Source organism: Crocuta crocuta, unplaced genomic scaffold (assembly GCF_008692635.1).
Source record: "Crocuta crocuta isolate KB4526 unplaced genomic scaffold, BGI_CrCroc_1.0 scaffold98, whole genome shotgun sequence".
NCBI classification, from domain to species: Eukaryota; Metazoa; Chordata; class Mammalia; order Carnivora; family Hyaenidae; genus Crocuta; species Crocuta crocuta.
Window position 1 is genome coordinate 249895 of NW_027532593.1, and position 23589 is coordinate 273483.

At 38.3% G+C, this 23589-nt stretch overlaps 1 protein-coding gene across 3 annotated transcripts in view; it reads right to left on the reverse strand.

The window, feature by feature from the left end:
- MTMR2 (myotubularin related protein 2) overlaps positions 1-23589 on the reverse strand; it is a 128648-nt gene that overhangs the window by 76488 nt on the left and 28571 nt on the right. For all 3 annotated transcript variants that reach the window (XM_077779932.1, XM_077779934.1, XM_077779933.1), the window contains one exon: positions 12920-13025. In XM_077779932.1, coding sequence (XP_077636058.1) covers positions 12920-13025 — 106 coding nt within the window. The remainder of the gene's footprint in view (positions 1-12919; positions 13026-23589) is intronic.

Below are 23589 nucleotides of genomic sequence, written 5' to 3' on the forward strand. Positions count from 1 at the left end.
TTTGGTGTGAGAACCTGGTAGGGTTTTTGTAGGTAAAATTCACAGAAGTATGTAGAACTCTTAGTGATGGGGTTCCCTGGAGTTCTTAACTGTCAGACTTGTCCACACTGAGCCTCCAGCAATTTATCAATTACAGCTGTTTTGATACCCCATACTGGTCCTGAGAAGTTTTCTGCTTGTGGGTTCTGCTCTACCCATATGTCCAATTTGGAAGGCAGCCATCTGTCCTGTGACCTCAATTCTCTCAAGGATCTAAGAAGAGTTGTCAACTTTCAACTTGTTCTGCTTTTTACTTGTTAGGACAAAGTGACTGACGACTTCCAAGCTCCTTTTTATAACCAGTCATTTAACTAAAGTCTTTTGTTACCAGTAATTTTCACTCAATTTTCTTGATTTCCAGGTAGAAAATATGCTTATTTTGCCTCTTCCTTTTCAATAATATGCCTACCATGCATTTCCCTTATCTAATTGCACTGGACAGTACTTACATACAATTCTAAATAACGCAGGTATGATAGTAAGTTACCTTACTTTGGTCTTCAGTGGGACTGCTTCTACTATTTTAATATTTTACTATTAAGCATGATGCTTACATAAGTATTTACCTATTCTTTTCTAATTAAAAGTTCTAAAAACCTGAAACAGATGTTGAATTTTGTCAAATATCTTTTATTATGTGCCTTTTCTCTATATATAAAGATGATTATATGGAATCATGTTTGTTATAATGGAAATTATATCAGCAGTACTTTCATTATGCTTAAAGTCTGAAACACTTCTTGTCTTCTCCAGAATTAGCATGTTAATTAGTCTTCCACCTAATTAAATAACCTTTAGGCACATACATTTTTCCTTATCTCTTCACTATCAACTGAATTCACTCAAAATTATTCCTGTTGCATCATGAACATATTAAATATGCTTTCACATTTACCAGTTTTTCATACTGTCTAATTTTTAAACAATCTCTATTATGTTTCTATTATAATTATTTGGCTCTTTTTACTAAAAATTTTAAGATATTGAGAGCTTTTATTCTTGTAAGTCTTAAGGGGGTTAATAATATCTTCAAATCACATCAAATTTATTATAAACCCAATGAACATGCTATAGACGGAGTTTAGTAAGCAAGATATTACTTACTAGAGCCTAGCCAATTGCAGATAACATAAACTTGTGCTGAACAGAGCTGAGAATCTTTTACTCTAATACCCAACCCTGTAAATTTCAAAGTAGAATTTTTTTCTTTTTACGTAGGGTTCACACCCAGTTTGGAGCCCAGCGTGGAACCCAATGCGGGGCTTGAACTCACAACCCTGAGATCAAGACCTGAGTCAAGATCAAAGGTCCTACCAAGTACCTACCTGAGTACCTACCAAGATCAAGAGTCAGACGCTTAACCAACTGAGCCACCCAGGCAACCCCGAAGTAGAAATTTTTAAGGAAGAGTTTCTGTGTATCAAATACTAAGAATAAGAGTAGAAAGGGAGGCAAGATGGCGGAGAAGTAGGGAGCTCCATGCATTTTGCTTGCACCCATCTCTCAGAGAAGGCCTGAAGCCATAGGACACTGAGATGCAGGAGTTTGGGAAGAGAAAGACAGAGTACATTGGGGAGACAACCTCATTAAGTGCGTGAGTGTGAACTGGGGAAGATAAAAGTGGGCCTGGACCGGAGACACAGAGGGAGGGAAAGGAGCCCCCCTCGCGGGGAGTCACGGTGACTCAAGGGGAAAAGAAAGAGTGGCTAAAACTGCTCACAGAACTGTCCCTGGAGAAGAGAAAAACCTCGGCTCAGAGGGAGAGTGTTCTTAGTTCTAGCTGGGGTGCTGACTTTGAACTGTGTGCCCCTGATCCCAGATGGCGCCAGGAGAAACTGCACCGCTGCTCTCTGGGCTCCATCCCCATCAGCGGGGAGGTGACGACCTGCAGGACTGTGTTTCGGCTGGTATCAATAAAGCACATGGACTGGGACCTGGAAACGAGGCCTGGCTTGGGACATAGAACACAGCCCACCTTGGCTACCCCCGTGGCACAGGGAGATCGGACCCAAAAGAGTGATTTGCAACTCCTGGTTGGAGAAGAGACTGGGGCGCCGCCATTTTTCTCCCCACAACCACCAAGGCGGGACCTCAGGGAGCCGCCAGTGGGTCGCAGTGGAGGCTAAGACCCGCCTACACCAAACCACGCCCATCCCCGCTAGAGAGCTGTTGTTGTTTTCTTTTTTTTTACCAGAGCCGGGGCAAAACGAACGTGGATGCACTACCGTGATTGATTCTAGACCACTTGTTTCTATTCAGATATATCTTCCCTTATTTCATTCATATCCCTCCCCTCTGCCATGCGGGGCACTCTGGTCATTGGTTTCCTTAGTCACATTTAATCCATTCTCTAGATTTATATTCTACACCTCCACCTCGACCTTTTTTTATCTCTCTCTGTAGTAATCAGACTACATAGTTTCTCTGAGTAACATTATCTTCATTTCTTTCTCCTCGCCTCTAACCATATTCTCCTCTCTCTCTCTCTCTCTCTTGCTCTGAATTAAGCCTGAATTAAGATTCACTTCCTCCCCACCCTGTCATTTCTCTCTTTCTACATGCTCTTCCATCAACACTGCATATACCCTGCTTTTTATTTGTAGCTGGGAATTCTGGTTTTATGCTTTTAGACTGTCCTTTGTCTTCTGGGTTTTTTTCTTTTTCCTTTTCTTTTATTCTTTTTTCTTTTTTTCTTTTTATTATTTGTTTTTCCTCCTTTTTTTTTCTTTCTTTTTCTTTTTCACTTTCAGCTTGCGTGTTTGTTCAATTTCTCAGTGTGTTTGGGTGCCTTTGTTCCCTGTGTGTTTGTCTGTTTTCTTTTCCAGGATTACCTCAAAAAACAAGCCAAAGTACACATGGTGGAGAGTCCCAAATACCACTACAAGTAGGGAAATAAACAAAGTCTCAACAAGAGACACCAAGAGACACCATTCAAAGAACACTTCCTGAAAGGACAAGCCCTGGACAGTCAAAGGGCCTTCTTTAATACAGCAGTACTCGCAGGTGAAGAGTGCATAATAAGCTTTTAAAATTAACAAGAGATAGAAAGCTAACCAAAATGACAAAAGGAAGAACTCTCCTCCAAAGAAATTCAAGGAAGCTAAAGAACTGCTCAAAACAGATATGAGCAACATAACTGAACAAGACTTTAGAACAATAGTCAAAATTAATCACTGGCCTTGAAAAAGGCATGGAAGACATCAGAGAAACTATTGCCACAAAGACTATGGACCTTAAAAATAGTTGTGACGAATTCAAAAATGCTATAAATGAGATGCATAATAAAATGGAGGCATCCAATGCATGTACTGAAGAGCCAGAGAGGAGAATAAGTGAATTAGAAGATACAATTATAGAAAAAGAGAAAACCGAGGCATCCAATGCATGTACTGAAGAGCCAGAGAGGAGAATAAGTGAATTAGAAGATACAATTATAGAAAAAGAGAAAACCGAGGCATCCAATGCATGTACTGAAGAGCCAGAGAGGAGAATAAGTGAATTAGAAGACACAATTATAGAAAAAGAGAAAACCGAGACAAAGAGAGAGAAACTGATCCAGGAATATGAAAGGAGAGTTTCAGAGCTGAGTGATACAATCAACCAGAACAATATCCGTATCATAGGCATTCCAGAAAAGGAAGAGAGAGGAAAAGGCGCTGAAGGAGTCCTTGAACAAATTATAGCAGACAACTTCCCCAATCTGGGGAAGGAAACAGACATTGAAATCCAAGAAGCACAGAGAATTCCCCTCAGATGTAACTTGAATCGATCTTCTACATGACATATTATACTGAAACTGGCAAAATATAAGGACAAAGATGAATTCTGAAAGCAGCCAGGGATAACAGGGCCCTAACATACAAAGGGAAACCTATCAGAGTGGTGACAAACCTATCGACTGAAACTNACAAAGAGAGAGAAACTGATCCAGGAATATGAAAGGAGAGTTTCAGAGCTGAGTGATACAATCAAACAGAACAATATCCATATCATAGGCATTCCAGAAAAGGAAGAGAGAGGAAAAGGCGCTGAAGGAGTCCTTGAACAAATTATAGCAGAAAACTTCCCCAATCTGGGGAAGGAAACAGACATTGAAATCCAAGAAGCACAGAGAATTCCCCTCAGATGTAACTTGAATCGATCTTCTACATGACATATTATACTGAAACTGGCAAAATATAAGGACAAAGATGAATTCTGAAAGCAGCCAGGGATAACAGGGCCCTAACATACAAAGGGAAACCTATCAGAGTGGTGACAAACCTATCGACTGAAACTTGGCAGGCCAGAAAGGAATGGCAGGAAATTTTCAATGTGATGAACAGAAAAAATATGCAGCCAAGAATCCTCTATCCATCAAGCCTGTCGTTCAGAATAGAAGGAGAGATCAAAGTCTTCTGAAATAAACAAAAATTGAAAGAATTTGTCACCACTAAACCAGCCCTACAAGAAATCCTAAGGGAGACTCTATGAGGGAAATGTTGCAAGGAACACAACATACCAGAGACACCACCACAAGCATGAATCCTACAAAGGACACGATGACTCTAAACCCATATTTTTCAATAATGACACTGAATAGAAATGGACTAAATGCTCCAATCAAAAGACATAGGGTAGCAGAATGGATAAAAAAAAAAAAATCCATCTATTTGCTGTCTACAAGAAACTCATTTTAGACCTGAGGACACCTTCAGATTGAAAGTAAGAGGATGGAGAAATATATATCATGCTACTGGAAGCCAAAAGAAAGCTGGAGTAGCTATACTTACATCAGACAAGCTGGACTTTAAAGTAAAGGCAGTAACAAGGGATGGAGAAGGGCATTATATAATAATTATAGGGTCAATCCATCAGGAAGAGCTAACAATTATAAATGTCTATGCACTGAATACAGGAGCACCCAAATACATAAAACAATTCATAACAAACAGAAACAATCTTATGGATAAGAATGTGCTAATAGCAGGGGGCTTTAATACTCTACTTACAGCAATGGATAGATCAACTAGACAGAAAATCACTTAAGAAACAATGGACTTGAAGGACACAGATGGATTTGACAGATATATTTAGAACTCTACATCCTGAGGCCATGGAATTCACTTTCTTCTCAAGTGCACATGACACATTCTCCAAGATAGATCACATACAGGGACATAAGGCAGCTCTCAATAAATATAAAAGAACTGAGATACACCATGCATATTTTCAGATCACAAAGCTATGAAACTTGTAATCAATCACAGGAAGAAGTCTGGAAAACCTCCAAAAACATGGAAGTTAAAGAACACCCTACTAAAGAATGAATGGGCCAATCAGGCAATTAGAGAAGAAATTTAAAAATATATGGAAACAAATAAAAATGAAAATACAACAATCTACATTCTATGGGATGCGGCAAAGGCAGTCCTAAGAGGAAAGTACATTGCACTGCAGGCCAATTTCAAGAAATTAGAAAAAGCGCAAGTACAAAATCTAACAGTGCACCTAAAGGAACTAGGAGAGCAACAAAAGCACCCCAAACCCAGTAGGAGATGAGAAATAATAAAAATCAGGGCAGAAATAAACAATATAGACTCCAAAAGTAACAGTTGAACAGATCAATGAAACCAAGAGTTGGTTTTTTGAAAACATAAACAAAATTGACAAATGTCTCGCCAGGCTTTTCAAAAAGGAGAGCACCCAAATAGACAAAATCATGAAAGAAAATGGATTTATTACAACCAACTCCTCAGAAACACAAGCAATTAACAGGGAATACTATCAAAAATTATGTGCCAACAAACTGGACAACTTAGAAGAAATGGACAAATTCCTAAACACACACTCCCTACCAAAATTCACATGGGAAAAGATAGAAAATCTGAACAGGCCCATACTAGTGAAGAAATTGAATCAGTTACCAAAAATCTCCCAACAAATAAGAGCCCGGGGCCAAATTGCTTCAATGTGGAATTCTACCAGACATTTAAAACAGAATTAATACGCATTCTTCTCAAACTATTCCAAAATTTAGAAATCGAAGGAAAACTTCTGGACTCTTTCTATGAAGCCAGCATCACTTTGATTCCCAAGCCAGACAGAGACCCAGCCAAAAAAGAACTACAGGCCAATATCCTTGATGAATACAGATGCAAAAATCCTCAACAAGATACCTGCAAATCAAATTCAACAGCACATAAAAAGAATTATCCACCAAGATCAAGTGGGATTCATTCCTGGGTTACAGGGCTGGTTCAATATTTGCAAATCAATCAATGTGATACATCACATCAACAAAAGAAAAGATCAAAACCATATGATCCTGTCGATAGATGCAGACAAAGCATTTGACAAAATATAGCATCTCTTCTTAATAAAGACCCTTGAGAAAGTCGGGAGAGAAGGAACTTTCTTAAACATCATAAAAGCCATCTATGAGAAGCCCTCAGCTAACATCATCCTCAATGGGGAAAACCTGAGAGCTTTCCCCCTGAGATCAGGAACACGACAGGGATGTCCACTCATACTACCGTTGTTTAACATAGTGTGGGAGGTCCTAGAATCAGCAATCAGACAGCAAAAACAAATAAAAGGTATCAGAATTGGAAAAGAAGTCAAACTTTTACTGTTCACACATGACATGATACTCTACATAGAAAACCCAGCAGACTCCACCAGAAGCCTACTAGAACTGACCCAAGAATTCAGCAAAGTTGCAGGGTACAAAATCAACATACAGAAATCGGTTGCATTTTTATGCACTTACAATGAAGCAACAGAAAGAGAAATCAAGAAACTGATCCCATTCACAGCTGCACAAAAAAACATAAANCACAATAAAACTAATAGGCAATTGACAGAATGGGAAAAGACAGTTGCAAATGACATATCAGATAAAGGGCTAGTATCCAAAATCTCTAAGGAACTCACCAAACTCCACACCCAAATAACAAATAATCCACTGAAGAAATGGGCAGAAGACATGAACAGCCACTTCTACAAAGAAGACATCCAGATGGCCAACAGACACATGAAATGATGCTCAGCGTCACTCATCATCAGGGAAATACAAATCAAAACCACACTGAGATACCACCTCACGCCAGTCAGAGTGGCTAAAATGAGCAAATCAGGAGACTCTAGATGCTGGCGAGGATGTGGAGAAACGGGCACCCTCCTACACTGTTGGTGGGAATGTAAACTGGTACAGCCCCTCTGGAAAACAGTGTGGAGGTTCCTCAAAAAACTAACAATAGAACTCCCCTATGACCCAGCAATAGCACTGCTAGGAATTTACCCAAGGGATACAGGAGTGCTGATGCATAGGGGCACATGTACCCCAATGTTCATAGCAGCAGTCTCAACAATAGCCAAAACATGGAAAGAGCCTAAGTGTCCATCAACGGACGAACGGATCAAGAAGATGTGGTTTATCTATACAATGGAATACTACATGGCAATGAGAAAGAATGAAATCTGGCCATTTGTAGCAACATGGATGGAACTTAAGGGTGTTCTGCTAAGCGAAATAAGTGATGCAGAGAAGGACAGATACCGCATGTTTGCATGTATTGGAGGATTAAGAGGAACTTAACAGAGGACCATGGGGGAGGAGAAGGGGAAAAATACTGGGTGAGAAGGAGGGAGGTAAACCATGAGAGACTCTTGAATACTGAGAACAAACTGAGGGCTGATGAGGATGGGGAAGAGGGCAAGGGGGGTGATGGGTATGGAGGAGGGCACTTTTTGGGATGAGCACTGGGTTTTATATGGAAACCACTTGACAATAAACTATTTAAGAAAAAATTACTAAGAATAAGCATAGTAAAAGTTCTGGTGATTTTAATTTTTTCCTTAATCCTATTTCAATTTCCCACAAATTTTTATTTCATTATATTACTTTCATAATAAAAAAAACTAGTGTTGTTATAAAAGATACAAAATCTTACAAAAGAGAGTTAATGGTAACTTTGGAGAGAAAAGTTGCAGTAAAATGGAAATCGTGAGAGTTTAGACTGAAATCATTTTCCTATTACAGATTAATATGAGACAACTATCTACATTTTCAGATGGATTTTGGTTGTTCTTTGATGACAGAGGTGTATTAGTGACTGTCTTCTGTCCTGTCTCTCTTCCAAATTTTACTCACATAATTTCTTCAAAGTTTTTTTCAACATTATCTCTGATTACTATCCAAATATCTCCTATTAGGAAAAAAAGATAATGGACTGGAATCACCTGATGAGTCTATTATTAACATACTGACCATGATCTTTTCATTGAAATATATATTTATAACATAGAACATATGACATATATTCTAAGATCAAACAGGTCTTCTAAAAGAGATAGCAGACATAAAATGCAATCCATTTTAATATCTGATTTTGAATTACAGATAAACATTGGTGGAAGTGCACTATCACAGCCATCACAAAGAAAAAAAATGCTGTATGGCCCGACTTTCAATTATTTTAACTAAAACCCAATGTTATACAAATTGCACTTTATAAAGAGAGCTGTGGATCTGAATTTTAAAATCCTGCATTTCATGAGAATTATTTTAGTCAGCAAATAAACCAGACACCAGCTTCCTAGATTCTTAATTCTACTATGCGTCAAACTTTAAAAATGTGCTCTTATTAAAGAAAGCCTAATTTTAAAAACTGCAGATTTATTTATTTTTTTAAAAAAATTATTTTCTTTACAATTTTTGTATGAAAACGGGACAGAGGGAAAAGGGGGGGGCAGGAAAAAATGTATGAAAAAATACTTTTAGTTTTTTTAATTAAATAAGTTTCACTGCAAAGCGAAGAACAAATGAAGAAAAACACTCTACAATTATTCATGAGGACGCATGATTCCATTTACAAAGGCTGAATTTGTGCTCTATTTTTGAGAAAGACATGTACTGGATTTTATCTGTATCTGACTTTTTCCACAACAAGCAGGGCTAAAAAGATGAAAAATGCAAAGAGAAATGCACATGGATAAATACAAGTTTGAGATACCTAGCAGAGATCCACTGCTCCTCTAATTTCCCCCTCTCCTTTACTGGCACAGAAGCAACAAATCTTGTTTCAGTAAGAAATCTTTAACAGAAGCTCTTATATTCACCTCTTGACCAACTAACACTAGTGTCACTGCATAATACCTGTAGCAGAAAACTTATGCAATGTGATTTAAGATCTTTAACGAAATTGGATTAGCTTTTCGATGCAAGGTGTTTCTTATACTTACTTAAAAGCTGTTACAAAGGAGCTTTAAAAAGATTAAGGCTCAGGGCAGGGATAAAGGACTGAGACTCTGTGGAGAACTCAGAGCCTAGAGGTTAATCAACTTCAAATCAACTGTGATGATCATATCCACAACTACCGCACCAAGCCCTTCACCTCACACATAGAGCCAAACCATGATCAGGCAGAGAACAACACGCAGCTGTCTCCAGGTAGGGTCCACCTAGAATTAACTAGCACACTTCTATTTTATGGCCAGTAAAGGTATACATACTAAAAGTAAAATATCCATCCACTAACAAAATTGGGGAGAGAGGAGATCAGATTTTTAATACAAAAAGCCTTATTCTGATTATTTAAAAAGGGAATTTTCATGTATTAAGGAAGTAATATTGAAAGCTGTTATTACTACCTCAAAGAATGTATTAAAGATAGTCCTTGTTACTTAAGAAAATCTCACTGCACATTTGAAAGGAGCAGCCGAGTCTTGGAAGGATAGTCTCTCTGGATAATGTGTTGTACAGGAATATGACCAACCCGAGACCACATAAGGGCAAGACGGAGCTGTGTGGCTTTAAGCACAGGACTTAATTCATCTCTTCTGAATTAGCAGGTTTCTCACTGGTCAAATGGAGTAATAATATCCATCTCACAGGATTGTTGTGAAAGCTAAATGAGAAGAAGCATGTATAAATGGATCAATAGCAAGCTGGATTTGTTTCAAGTATTAGAAGCACCTCCTTGGGACGCCTGGGTGGCTCAGTCGGTTAGTCATCCGACTTCGGCTCGTCATCTGACTTCGGCTCAGGTCATGATCTCACGGTTCGTGGGTTCGAACCCCACATCGGGCTCTGTGCTGACAGCTAGCTCAGAGCCTGGAGCCTGTTTCAGATTCTGTATCTCCTTCTCTCTCTGACCCTCCCCTGCTCATGCTATCTCTCTCTCTCTTTCTCTCTCTCTCAGAAATAAATAAAACATTAAAAAAAAAAAAGCAGCACTTCCCTTTCCCCACCCCACCTCTGAAAAGAGCACACATCTGAAATTAGGATGCATCTTCTAAAGGCTACAACATCTGATGTAATGCTAATCATTCTTCTCCCTCCCACACCTGAAAAAAAGACTGACAACTAAAAATATCCTTAAAACTGAGGAATCATGGGGACACCTGCATGGCTCGGTCAGTTGAGCATCCAACTTTGGCTCCAGTCATGATCTCATGGTTTGTGAGTGCAAGCCCCACATCAGGCTTCCTGCTGTCAGTGCGAGCCAGCTTCAGATCCTCTGTCCCCATCTGCCTCTCTCCTGCACTCTCTCGAAAATAAATAAAAACATTACAACAACAAAACTCAGGGAACAGGGTAACAGGCAGTCTACACACTATTACAGAAAGTAGTTAACCTTGGTTGCCGAAAACTATCTTCTTCTTAATTTAACATTTAACAACTGTCTCTTCGTTCATCTCGTAAAAATTCTGAGGGACCCTCTGTGAAAGATGCTAAATTCATAAGGTACTAATGGGGATAATTCTGACTGTCATGAAGGTGATGTACAAATTCAAAAGATACCCTTGGTACCCTATAGTACTGAGAAAGTCAGTAAGTCAGGACATTTTTGTGTCTAATGTTAAATCTGTAGAGAAAACAGGATCACCCTACCCAGAATATTACCTCCAAATAAAATGCATGCAAATGATCTTTTGCTTCAGAAAAAAAAAAAAGTGCTTTTTTCCTTTTTGGTGAAAACTAAAATAAGAAAGTAAGCACACCTAGTGCCCAGATGTTGGTTTCCAATACCATTCTCCAACAAAAGAAACCTGGGCTCCTTGAGAAATGGATGATGATTTTAGGAAATATCAAGATTAGCCTGGAGTACCCTATAGTGCTTCCTTAGTAAAGTAAAACAGAGCTCAGAACAAAATTAAAAAACACTCTGCAATTTTTCTGTAAATCTTAAACTGTTCTAAATTTTAAAAAGTATCTAACAAACATAAGAAATAAATTATGTTTAACATACAGATTAACATCATGTCCCTCATTCTGTCCCAATGTAAGTCAGTCACTCTTATTTATAACACATCTGGTGTCCGAGGATATGAAGGGGACCTGCCTGCAGAGAAGCAGACAGCAGAGACCATCCCCAGCATCCTGCGATGCACTGCAATTCCTGTATGTACCCACTCAAGTAGTTTAAGCCCTCACAAGAACATGCAGATGGTTTATTTTGAACCATTTATATATATTTTATTTCAGGCAAGAAACAGCAGGTAGAATATGATATTAATAATGTAAGTATAGCAACAAGCAAAAGTAACATTTCTCCCATTTCTAATATGAGTTCTTTATCAGTCACAATATGAAGTTAAAAACAAACAGTGTTTTTAACTAACACAACCTACCTAGAAGTAAGCCCAAAATATTCAAAATTATCAAGAAGCCTATAGGCCCACGGTGGATTTACATTAACATAATGAATAAACAAAAGTTAGGTACATATATAAAACATATATTTTTAAATAGTAAAAAAGTTGAGAGGAAATGATGGATTTATATCCAGTATTATTAATGATGAACCCTGCCCTAAATCTATGTTATGTGTCAAGATGATAGCTAAAGATACTATGAAGCCTTCGTAATTAGCACAACGAATATCCATATTATAAAGATAAAAATCTCGATTATTTTTAGTGATGTTTGAAGTTATGTCATACGCAAACAATTATTTTATGACATTTCACAAAAGATAGATAAGGACAAGCAGTAGTCTTTACAGATGTTTATAATCTGCATTCTTACATTTGTTGGATTCTGTTTTGAAAGTGAAATACAAGAAAGAGATACAGTCTCAGTTATGCTCACCAACAAATGACCTTCATTAACGTAAATAAGGTCCTCATTAAAATTGGGAACTGGGAAAGCAGCCACTTGATCAGAATAAAAAGATTCTAAGAATTAAGGGTCAGCACTGCACAGGAAATTCATTTGCTCCATCATTCACAGACAGGCAGTTGTAGAAAAGCAGATGAATCAAAACATGTACAAAGTGCTACAGGATATCACTGATGTGATTAATTTCATAGCAACAAGACCCTGAAGAAACAGAAGAATATTTAAACTCTAATGAGATGTGTAGCAACTATAGCACAATATTTAAGTGACTTAGCTCCAGAACTGGACTACAGGAGCTAGAATATTAGCCACAAATTTTATTAGCAATGAGACTTTGGACATGTTATTTATCTCTATGAGCCATTATTACCTGCAGAATGATAATGAAAAGAGTCTCTACCTCACAGAATTGGTAGAAGTATAGCAAGAGACATTTCATTACTTGGAAGGATACTTGGCATATAGTAAGTACTCAATAAACGTTAGTTATTACTGGCCATCAGTACTGGAGTAATCATGAAAGTCTTCCATTAATTATCTTTTGCCAAAGAACTGAAAAGATATCAAATTTAGAAATAAATTACACATTTTTGATTTGCAAATAAAGAAGACTTCCAAATCTGCTGGTCTGTTCTGGGATATTTTAGAAAGACTGATGTCTAGGAAGGCTGCTCCATCAAGGTCTCCTGCATACTGGGTGCAAGGTTATACTCATGGTGTTGGCCACAAACAGCTACCAAAAGATACATCAAAACATAAAAACAGAACACATACCCTTAAATCAGGAGAAAAGTTTTCTGCAGAAGTTGAAATGGAATCCGATGATACAACAGAAGCTGATTTCGTATGCACTGAATTCTCTGAATGAGAAGTGGAAGCACTACAAAATACAAAAGCAAAGTAGGTTTGAAAAATGGGGGCTTTAAAAAACAATTTTAGAAATTTTACTAATTATTACTCCATTATATATTAAAACTTCCAGTGACAATCAGTCCTACATTGCCTATTCAATCTTATCTCCAAATACTGATAAATTACAAACTCTCTAAACCTGTAGGGTTAAGTATTCTTACCACACCACCTCCAGACAGACCTCCCTGCTACTTCTGAATAAACTCTGGGGTAATTATTTCTTTTCATTCATCCAGTGAACACTCACTGAATGATCCAATGTGTGAAACCATTACACCAGGCACTATGATTTGGAGATAAATATGATATAATCCTTATGTTCATGAAGCTCACAAGCTGTGGCAAAGACAAATAAATAAATGGTGACCTGTGATAATGACACTGGCCACTGTGAAACTGAATATGCAGTCCCCCGCCTTCCCAATAGGAAGAAGCCTATACTTGACTATCCCAGTAGGAGGAAGATTGTCTTCTTGCCTGGCAACAGCCCAGCCAATGGGTGACTGTCACAACTAGGCCAATTAAAGCCACTACACTTCAAATACCCAGTTTACTCCAGTAGACTCTGTGTTTATAACAGCCCCTCCTAAAGCCCCTTTTCCATATAAAAGAGCATTCCTCTCCTTTGTTCTCTGGACTTGCCTAAGGTTTTGCCATAACCTGCATGTCTCAAACTGCAATTCTGTTATTCCTGAATAAACCCATTTTGCTGGAAATAAAACATAGTTTTACCTTCAAGGTTAACACATTACAAAAAGAGAGAGAGACAGAGACAGAAACAGGGAAAGTGCACTATGGGAGAAAGGAAAAGGAGGAACCTAACTTTACTCAGGAAGATCAGGGGAGATGTCAGAGAGATGTTATTGACAGATAGGAAATTGCCAAGCTGATAAACAAGTAAGGGAATTCCAAAAACATACAAAAACAAAAAGCACTGCAAAGGTGCAGAATAATCAAAGAACACAGAACACAGTGAGAAACTACAAAGAGTTCAACAGGGCTGGATAAGCAGAACAGAAGCTAAAGAAAAAAGATGAGCTTGTCTGCACCTTATACCTTCCCACTATATCAAATTCTATACTTTAAACAAGCCTATCTTAAATATCTTCTTCTTCCATTACTTTATGTAATCACACTCTACTTTTGTACTCTAATTTTATGCTGATCTAAGGTATATACATTTTTTCCCACCAACTAAACTTTAACCACCTCAAAAGGGAGAATTGGGTCTTCTTTTTCCACAAATCTACTCCAGTGCCTATGTGTACTATTAAAATGTATTATGTTTGTTAAATTCCAAAACACAGTGACCATATACCATACCAAATGCCACAAACTTAACGATTTACATCATTTCCTTTTATCAGTAAAAGAAAGTTAAAATTATTCAGTGTAAGAAAAACCAATGGTGGGAAAATCTCAGGCACTTTGAATTGAAGTTTAAAGTTCTAATTAAAAAACATATTTTTCTCAAGCTCACTTCCAACATACTAAAAGTCTTTCTCACACCAGAAGTCAAAATTTTTTCATTAGATTTTGATAAAAGAATCTATCTTAAGATTGTGATACTTAAAAAACACAGTTGGGGCACCTGGGTGGCTCGGTCCATTAAGCATCTGACTCTTGAATTCAGTTCAGGTCATGATCTCACAGTTCCTGAGGTCAAGCCCCACCCACATCAGGCTCTGTGCTCAGTGTGGAGCCACTTAAGACTCTTTCTCCCGCTCTCTCTCTGCCCCTCCCCTGCTTGCATGGGCGCACACGCGCACACACATGCGCGCGCACACACACACATTTTCTCTGTCTCTCAAATAAACTTAAAATTTTTTTGTTTTAAAATTTGCCTACCATAAACCTGCCTATAACAATAACTACATTATTTATACGATAGGAAAATCATATCCTCCAAAAGAAATTGTCACTCCATTTTTTTGTTAGTTTTTTAAGCCTTACTGAGGTGTGGCTGTGAAATAAATACTGAAGATACAACACCTTAAGGTGTACAACATGATGGTGTGATATAGGCATACACTGTGAGATGAGTACACAATCAAGCTAATTTCAACATTCATCACTTCACACAGTTATCTTTTTTGTGTGTGTAGAGAATCCGAGATCTATTCTTTAGGCATTTTCAAGTATACAATACAGTACTACTCACAATGGTCACCATGCTGCACATTAAGTCCCTGGAACTATTCACTCTATATCTAAAACTTTGTCCCTTTTGATCAATATATCCCCATTTCCCCCTTAACAGATAACTATATGGCTTGAAAATATTTTTCTTACATTCTGTACATCACTTTTTCATTTTGTTGTTTCCTTTACTGTACAGAAACTTTTTTAATTTGATACAATCCTGCTAGTTTATTTTTGCATTTGTTTCTTGGTGTTAAATCCAAGAAACCGTTTTGAAGAACAATGCCAAGGAGGTTTTCCCCTGTTTTCCTCTCGGAGTTTTACAGATTCAGGCCTTATGTTTAAATGTTTAATCCATTTTGGGTTGATTTGTATGTATTGTGCAATATCAGGGTCCAATTTCTTTCTTTTGTACGTGGATATCCATTTTTAACAAAACGGCTATACATTTTTGGCACCCTTTTCAAAAATAAGTTGACTATATGTGTGTGGTTTTATTTATGGGCTCTCTATCCAGCTCTACTGGTCAATGTATCTATTTTTTTAATGCCAGTACCATACTGTTTTGATGACTATAGCTTTGTAGAACAGTTTGAAGATAGGAAGTATGATGGCTCCAGCTTTGTTCTTCATGCTGAAGACAGCTTTAGCTGTTTGGGGTGTTGTGGTTACACACTGATTTAAGGCTATCAAAAATGCTACTGGAATTTTTATAGAGAATGCACTGAATCTGTAGATCACTTTGGTTAGCATGAATATTTTAAGATTAATTCTTCTAATCCATTTACACAGGATATCTGTTGATGTGTGTCTTCAATTGCTTCCAGCACAGCTTTATAGTTTTCTTTGTACAAGTCTTTAACCTCCTTGGTTGAATTTATTCCTAAATATTTTACTCTTTTGGATGCTATTACAATGGAATTGTTTTCTTACTTTCTCTTTTGAAGAGTTTATTGTTAGTATATAGAAACATAACGGACTCCTGCATGCTGATTTTCTATCCTACAACTTTCCTGAATCTGTTTATTAGTTTTAACAGTTTTCTGGTAGAGCTTTTCCAGTTCTCCATTTATAAGACCTTGCCATCTGCAAAACACTTTTGTATATTTATACAATGTGAAAATCATCTCTCCCAAAAGAAATTCATTCAAATGTATTAAAAACGGTATTCCAGTGGGAACACTTAATATTTTTTTTCAAATGCATACATATATTTATTTTATTAACTATTTCAAGGTATGATTGTGGTTATTTATTTACACCCAAGAACCTATAATATTACACAAAGGAGCAGTCATAAGAAATTCTATTATCTAGTTTTTTATAATGTAAGGAATGAGAAATTGACAGACTGAGAATGTTTTCTTCCTTTCCTCCTCTTTTTTTTTTTGTTGTTGCTGTAACCATCTTCTGATTAATTAAATACCATCTGCATTAAAGTAATAGGTAAAATAAACTTTAGGCACAGTATTTTGAGAGAGATAATTTGCTGCCTAACTCCATATACATACGAACCTCTGTTTTTTCTGACTTTGATGAGGGCGGTGTGTGCCCAGCCCAGCCCAATGTGACAAGCTTCCTTTTGGCTCTCTCCTGGCTAGGAGAACCATGGGACACAATTTTGGTCAGTGAGATTTAAGAGGAACTATGCTAATGGATGGAAACCTTTTATTTTCTTAATAAAGTAGAGCAGAAACAGCAGGGTAGCCCTTAACTTTTTCCATTTTGTCTTGCCTGGAGCAAGAATGCAAAGCCTGGAAATACCATAGCCATCTTGTTAACAGGACCAACATGCTGGCCTGCTGACAACAGGGAGCCAAACAACAGGAAGAACAGAAAATCCTCATAGCATCACTGAGCAGCAGAATCCACACCAACTCCCTACCTGTGTAATTTTTGTTACGTAAAAATATGAAGTTCAATTTTTTAAATCACTGCAATGGAGTTTTATATTCTGTACAACCAAACACAATTCTAAATGATCTAGCAATCAACACTTCATAAAGTCTGTTTTGGTCAAGTTCATATGTATACTGCTTTTTCTGCAAACTTGACCTTCTGAGAGACCAGACAAAACAATCTGGAACTATGGGTAGTATTATTACTTAGAAAAAGTAATTCTGACAGAGAAAATACAATAGCATGTCCCACTAAGAAAGCAAATGGTTCTTTAAAGCCAAAGTAAGAAGCAAATAAATCTAAGGGAAATAAAATAACAAACAAAATTAAGTTCTGCAACTAATAACTTATAGTCTCAGATTCAAAGAATCAGTCCTTCAAGCAAAAGTGTGGCAAATAGCTTTTAATTATTAACTTCTCCTTTCAGAGAAGATATTATGATCCACAATGTTATATGTGAATAAGCACTGCTGTGTATTTCAATATAACCAGTTTACAAAAGTTTTAATCCCCAGGCAAGCAATGAGAGGCTAGAGGAGACCAGACAGGCTATATATCCTAGTGCTGTTCTTGTGTTTATGGCAGACACACACACACACACACACACACACACACACACACACACACACAAAAGAACCATTGAAAGTTCTCTTGGTATAAACAGGAAGTGCTGCACTTTATGGCTACTCAGACTGAAGGCGGCTGCAAATACCCTAGAATGCAGAGCTCTATTTCCAGTTAGTTTTTCCTCTGTCAGATGGGCTCTATGTATGCTTCTGATGGCCAAGGGCCACTGGTATAATACAATCTAAGGTCCTCAGCTCTTTTCCACTGCTCCTTTACTTATCTTGAGGTCAGACTTTCTATGTGTATCTTTTATGAGCCATTCCGCAAATAAGCTCTTTATTTCCCTGAATTCACATCTTTGCTCATGCTATTACAAAATAGAACATCTCTTTATCCCCATCTGTTTATTAACATCCTACCTACTCTTCAAGACCCAGTTAAAAAGCAAGCTTTCCAAGAAGTCCTCCCCTGATGTTCCAGCTGGAACTGAAGTCCCATTCCTCTACGCTTTCACAGACTTCTGCCTCTACTCTATAATCACACCTAACACTTTCCACATTAGACTAGAGTTCTTTGGTTATGTGGCCATCTCTTTTTTTAAGTTATAAGCTGCTAAAGGATAAGAATCTTGTAACTGGCAAGACATCTGAACTCGGAGCAAAGACTGCCGTCTGCTAACCTCATCAAGTAACCACCACCACTTCGGTCCTCAGTTTTCCTAGGCCCGCAAACTTCACTGCAGTCTGCCTGAACATTCCTGCCGCTCCCGTCTGCCTGAACCTCTCTTCCAAAATGCCGGGTCTTCTGGTGTATGTGCTTCCTCCGTCCATTGTCCTGGTTCAGGTCTTCTTTCAGCTACTAACGCTTCCTAACCTTTGTACTAGATGTTTTATCCCAGAGTGACTGGATTGCCTCACATCCTCAATAGATTTCTCTCTCCATTTTTGTGTCCCAGCTGACACCTCTTTCGGAGAACCCACTGCCCTGCAGCCTTTTCTAGACACTCTTCTCCCACATCTAACAAAACCCGAAGGTGAAAACAGCACTTCCCCGGCTCCACTCTCATGTTTCTACACTAGTGTTACCTCTCCATCTTCCTATGTGAAAGGCTTCTTCTGAGGTTCCTGGCATTTGGGTACACAGCTTCCCTATTCCTGTGATCCACCTATCTTTTCATTACTCCTCCTCGCTCACTAAAAGCTTTTTCAGGTGCCTTACTTTCTCTTCTTCAAAGCTTCTCTCTGCTCCAAAGCCATCATCATGGGCATTTTAAGGCCCACAAGGATAAACCAGCAACAACCTATCTCGAATTCCTCAGTTCCTATGTCCCTCATCCACATCCCCATTTTAGCTATGCACCTCTCTAGTCACACCCTGGACTTCATCATTTCTAGGAACTATGCAGTGTCTGTAATCTTAAACTCAAGGAACCCAATCTCTGTCCACAGACAGACAGTATCCTTTCCAAAAATCTCACTTTCTTAACTTTCCCTTCATCTAATCTTCAACACCATGGGGACAACTCATCCCTCAACCCCTCCATTTGTCATTGTCATTCATGCTTCTTTGCTCTCCTTTTGCCTCTCACTTCCCTCCCTATCCAACCTAAAACATATAGTAATATTTTCTAATCTCTGTGGCAAATGTTCAGCCTTCTTATATCCTATCCATTGGCTGCCACTGCTCTGGTAATCCCTAAATTTGGATCAGTATAATGATCTATCTTCTCCTGTGCTAAAGCTTGGCTACTAATAGAAGAAATCTTCAAACTGGGGTCCCTGAGGACACGAGCTAGGCCCAAAGCAGAGCTCAGCAACCCATCACATCCAATCAATCCAAAGTCCTATAAAGCCTACCTCCTTATCATCTCAAATGCTTCTGTTTCTCCATCCTAACTTTTCTCGTTTGAATTCAACATCTCTTACCTGGACTATAGCAAATCACCAGTCTCCTTTCTCCTACACACCCAATATATCTTCCCAAACGAACACCAAAGTAATCTTTCAAAAACGGAGATCTGATCACATCATTCCCTGACTTAAATTTTCAGTGACTCTTCAATCCCTCCCAAATTGAGCTCAAACTCCTTAGCATAACATTTGAAGTCTTCCGTGATCTGGCCCTTGTTCTACATAACTAGCTGTAGCTTTTACTCATCTGAAGCCACTGGGGATGGCTTGCAGATTCCCTAGATTTTCCAGCCATTTCATGCCTGTCTTTTGCTAATCCTGCTGATATTACCTGCAATGGCCTTCACACACTTCCATGCCCACTTTGCCCCTATTCATCTTCCTTTACTGTACACTGTATTTTGATCATAATACCTGTATACTTTATTGCATTTACTCATCTACAAGCTCCTCTCAGACACTTTAGTTACTGTATACTATTCCAAGATTCTTTCTTTACCACAGATCATTTCCCTTCTTCCTAGCTCACAATAAAACATGTAAAGTGTCTGAAAAAGAATATCTGGCACATGAAAGTGTTGGTTATTATTATTTATGACAAAGAAATATTACTGTATATGTAACATGTATTATCCACCAAGTCAGATTAGCTGAATAAATAATAATCATAATGGCAAAGCTGCTGGGCCATCTCTCATTAATATTATTCCAGCTGTGATATATTACAAGTAAGAATATAAATCCCCCCAGTGACTGTAACCAAGGATTTGCTAAAGGGGTAAAACAGCAGGAACTACAATTAAAGACCTGGTATTTACAAAATAAGAAATTATGTCTCTTGGACAGTATTATGTTAGAAGTATTATAAAAATGAATATTACTATTGCTATAGAAGCACTGTGCTGGCACCATAAATGCCATTTAAAAATGAAGTCTGTCATCACTATGGACTGAATTGTGCCCCCACCCTAAATTCTTATGTTGAAGTTCTAACCCTAGTGTGACTGTAACTGGAGATAGAGCTTTTAGGAGGTAATTAAGGTTAAATGAGGTCATAATGGTGAGGTCCTATTCCATTAAGATTGGTGGCCTTATAAGAAGAAGGGAAAGAGAGAAGGCTTGCCTCCCTTACTCCCCCCATCTTTCCCCTCCCCCACCCCACCCGCAAACTATGAATGCACTGAGGAAAGAAGGAAAGGCCATGCAAGGACATAGCAAGAAGACAGCCACCTGCAAGCCAGTCATAAAAGGCTCTCATCAGGAACTATATCATCCAGCAACTTGATCTTGGACTTCCCCACCATCAGAACTAAGAGAAATAAGCTACTGTGGTTTGAGCTACCCTGGCTTATATTGAATTTTGGAAGCAAGCCTGAACTGATAGTCACATAAGATGAAAGTCATCAAAGGAGTTTCTCTTGGATTTTGAAGTGAAAGGTTTCTTTAACAGTACTTTTTTTCTGGGGCACCCGGGTGGCTCAGTCAATTAAGTGTCCAACTTGATTTCAGCTCAGGTCATGATGTCATGGTTGGTCATGAAATGGAGCAGAGGTTGGGCTATGCACTGGGCGAGGAGCCTGCTTAGGATTCTCTCCCCACCACACACAAGTGTGCTTCTGTGCACTCTTTCTCTCTCTCTAAAACAAAACACACCAAAACAAGTATTTTCTTTCTATACAAAATAAGCTCTGAAGTTCTAAAAAGTATCGAAAGGGACAGGAAGAGTCCTACTGGAAGAAGAGACCTAATTATGTCACCAATGATAACCTTTACCATTCAACATGTAGTCAATTTAAAAACTTATTAATGAGATACTTTACATGCTTTATTTCATACTATCTGATGTAGATTTTATACTCACAGTACATCTTAATTCTACTAGCCATATTTCAAGTGCTCAACAGCCATAGGTAGCTAATGGTGAATGCACTGGATAGCACAGGTACAAAAGAACATGTAAATAAACCACAGAGAACCAATCCAGAATGAGAGGCGGTCTATAGAAAAACTCTGCAAATGGACAAGGACAGCAAAATTAAATTGAGGAAAACTGTTTTAAATTAAGAGGCTTAAGAGTTATAACCGTTTGTAATGGCTGGCTTTTGTATCTGTATGACAAATTGGTAGTTTTTAGACAACTAGCAGAATGTGGTATGGAGGAACATTACAGGAAAAAAAGAACCGTTCCTAATATTATCAGGTGGGAATATGAGATCATGTGAAAAAATGCTTATGTCTTTTAAAGGTGTACCCTGAACTATGTAGGAATGAAAAGACATGATTTGCTTCAAAATAGTTTAGAAAAAAACAAGAAATGGATAGAGAAAATATGACTAATTCTTGGTTGACTCTTCAATGTGGGTGATGGGTAATCAGAAGCTTATTGTACAACTCTCTCTTGTGTGTATACTTGAAAACTTTTTTTAAAAATTAGAAATACTGTAGCTTTAGAATCTTTTTAAAAAAGAAAAAACTACTAGTAATCTTAGGAACCCAGTATTTATTTGAACTCAGCTACCATGCTGTTGACAAGCACCTGTGTTAAAAGCAGTGGTGTAAGATGGAAATATCACTAGATGGAAATACAGGTGGCCTACGTTATCATTCTGACATCATCAAATAGGAAATATGTGACCCTGAGCTCTTCTCTCAGTTTCTTAAAAACAGCTTTATGAGCTCTAGAAAGAGATGCTGAGTAACTTGCCCAAGGTCACACAGCTAACAAGTGACAGAGCCAGTGCAGATCCAAAACACTTCTCTGAGAAAACCATGAGTAGAAGCTGAATATTCATTCATCTGGCCTATTTTTATTTTCCAGAGAACTACATTTCCCAAAACTGTTTACCTCAACTTAACAGCTATTCCAAATGCACAACTCATTTTCAAGAAGAAACAGTTTGTATTTTCCATTCCTCCTCCCTTCCTTTCACACTGAATATAATTTTTATTTCCCATTTTCTTTTTTTTAATTATTTTTTTAAAGTTTACTTATTTTGAGAGCGACAGAGACAGCATGAGCAGGGGAGGGGCAGAGACAGAGAGAATCTCAAGCAAGCTCTGTGCTGCCAGTGTGGATGGAGTCTGACACAGGGCTTGAACACAAGAACTGTGAGGTCATGACCTGAGCTGAAACCGAGAGTCAGACGCTTAACTGACTGAGCCACCCAGGCGCCCCTTTTTCCCATTTTCATGTCTCATTCTAGCCAATAAAACTTGGTGAAAAAGCCAGAAGCAGTTAGTGCCTACAATCACTCAGGGATGTTAGTCTCATCTTTCTCTATTATATTCAAACCTACAAGAAGAATTTTCCTTAAGCATCTCTCCAACACTTCCTTAGCACTTGCATTTATTATGACAAAGGTGCTTATATTGGCCCCCAGCTGCCTCCACATTGAATCAAATCTCAGCATCACAGCCTTCAGAGTGTCAGAGCTCTCTGCCATAACTAGTTCTAGCTTGAGCTTCCATTCGCTCCAGCCACCCAAAGCTGATTCTCATGTAGTCAGACTCTTCCCACTTTCTGCTTTGAATACCTGTTACTCTACTCTCCAAATGCCTTCTCTTCTAACCAACTGTGGCTTTTAACTACCCAAAACTTCTGTTAATGGTTCATCTTCCACAGGAAACCAGTCCTGAAGTGATTCTTACTGGTTCCTTCCAGCAAGTCCAGGCATTCCAACATGTTTGCACGTGTATTCAGTTATAGTTATGTTTATACGGATGTACTATGTGTATACTGATTCATTATATAGTGCACATATTCCTCTTACAGAAAGTGAACAATTGGGGCGCATGGGTGGCTCAGTCGGTTAAGCGCCCGACTTCGGCTCAGGTCATGATCTCCTGGTTCATGGGTTCGAGCCCCACGTTGGGCTCTGTGCTGACAGCTAGCTCAGAGCCTGGAGCCTGTTTCAGATTCTGTGTCTCCCTCTCTCTCTGACCCTCCCCTGCTCACAATGTCAATCTCTCTCAGAAATAAAAAAAACATTAAAAATTAAAAAAAAAAGAAAAGAA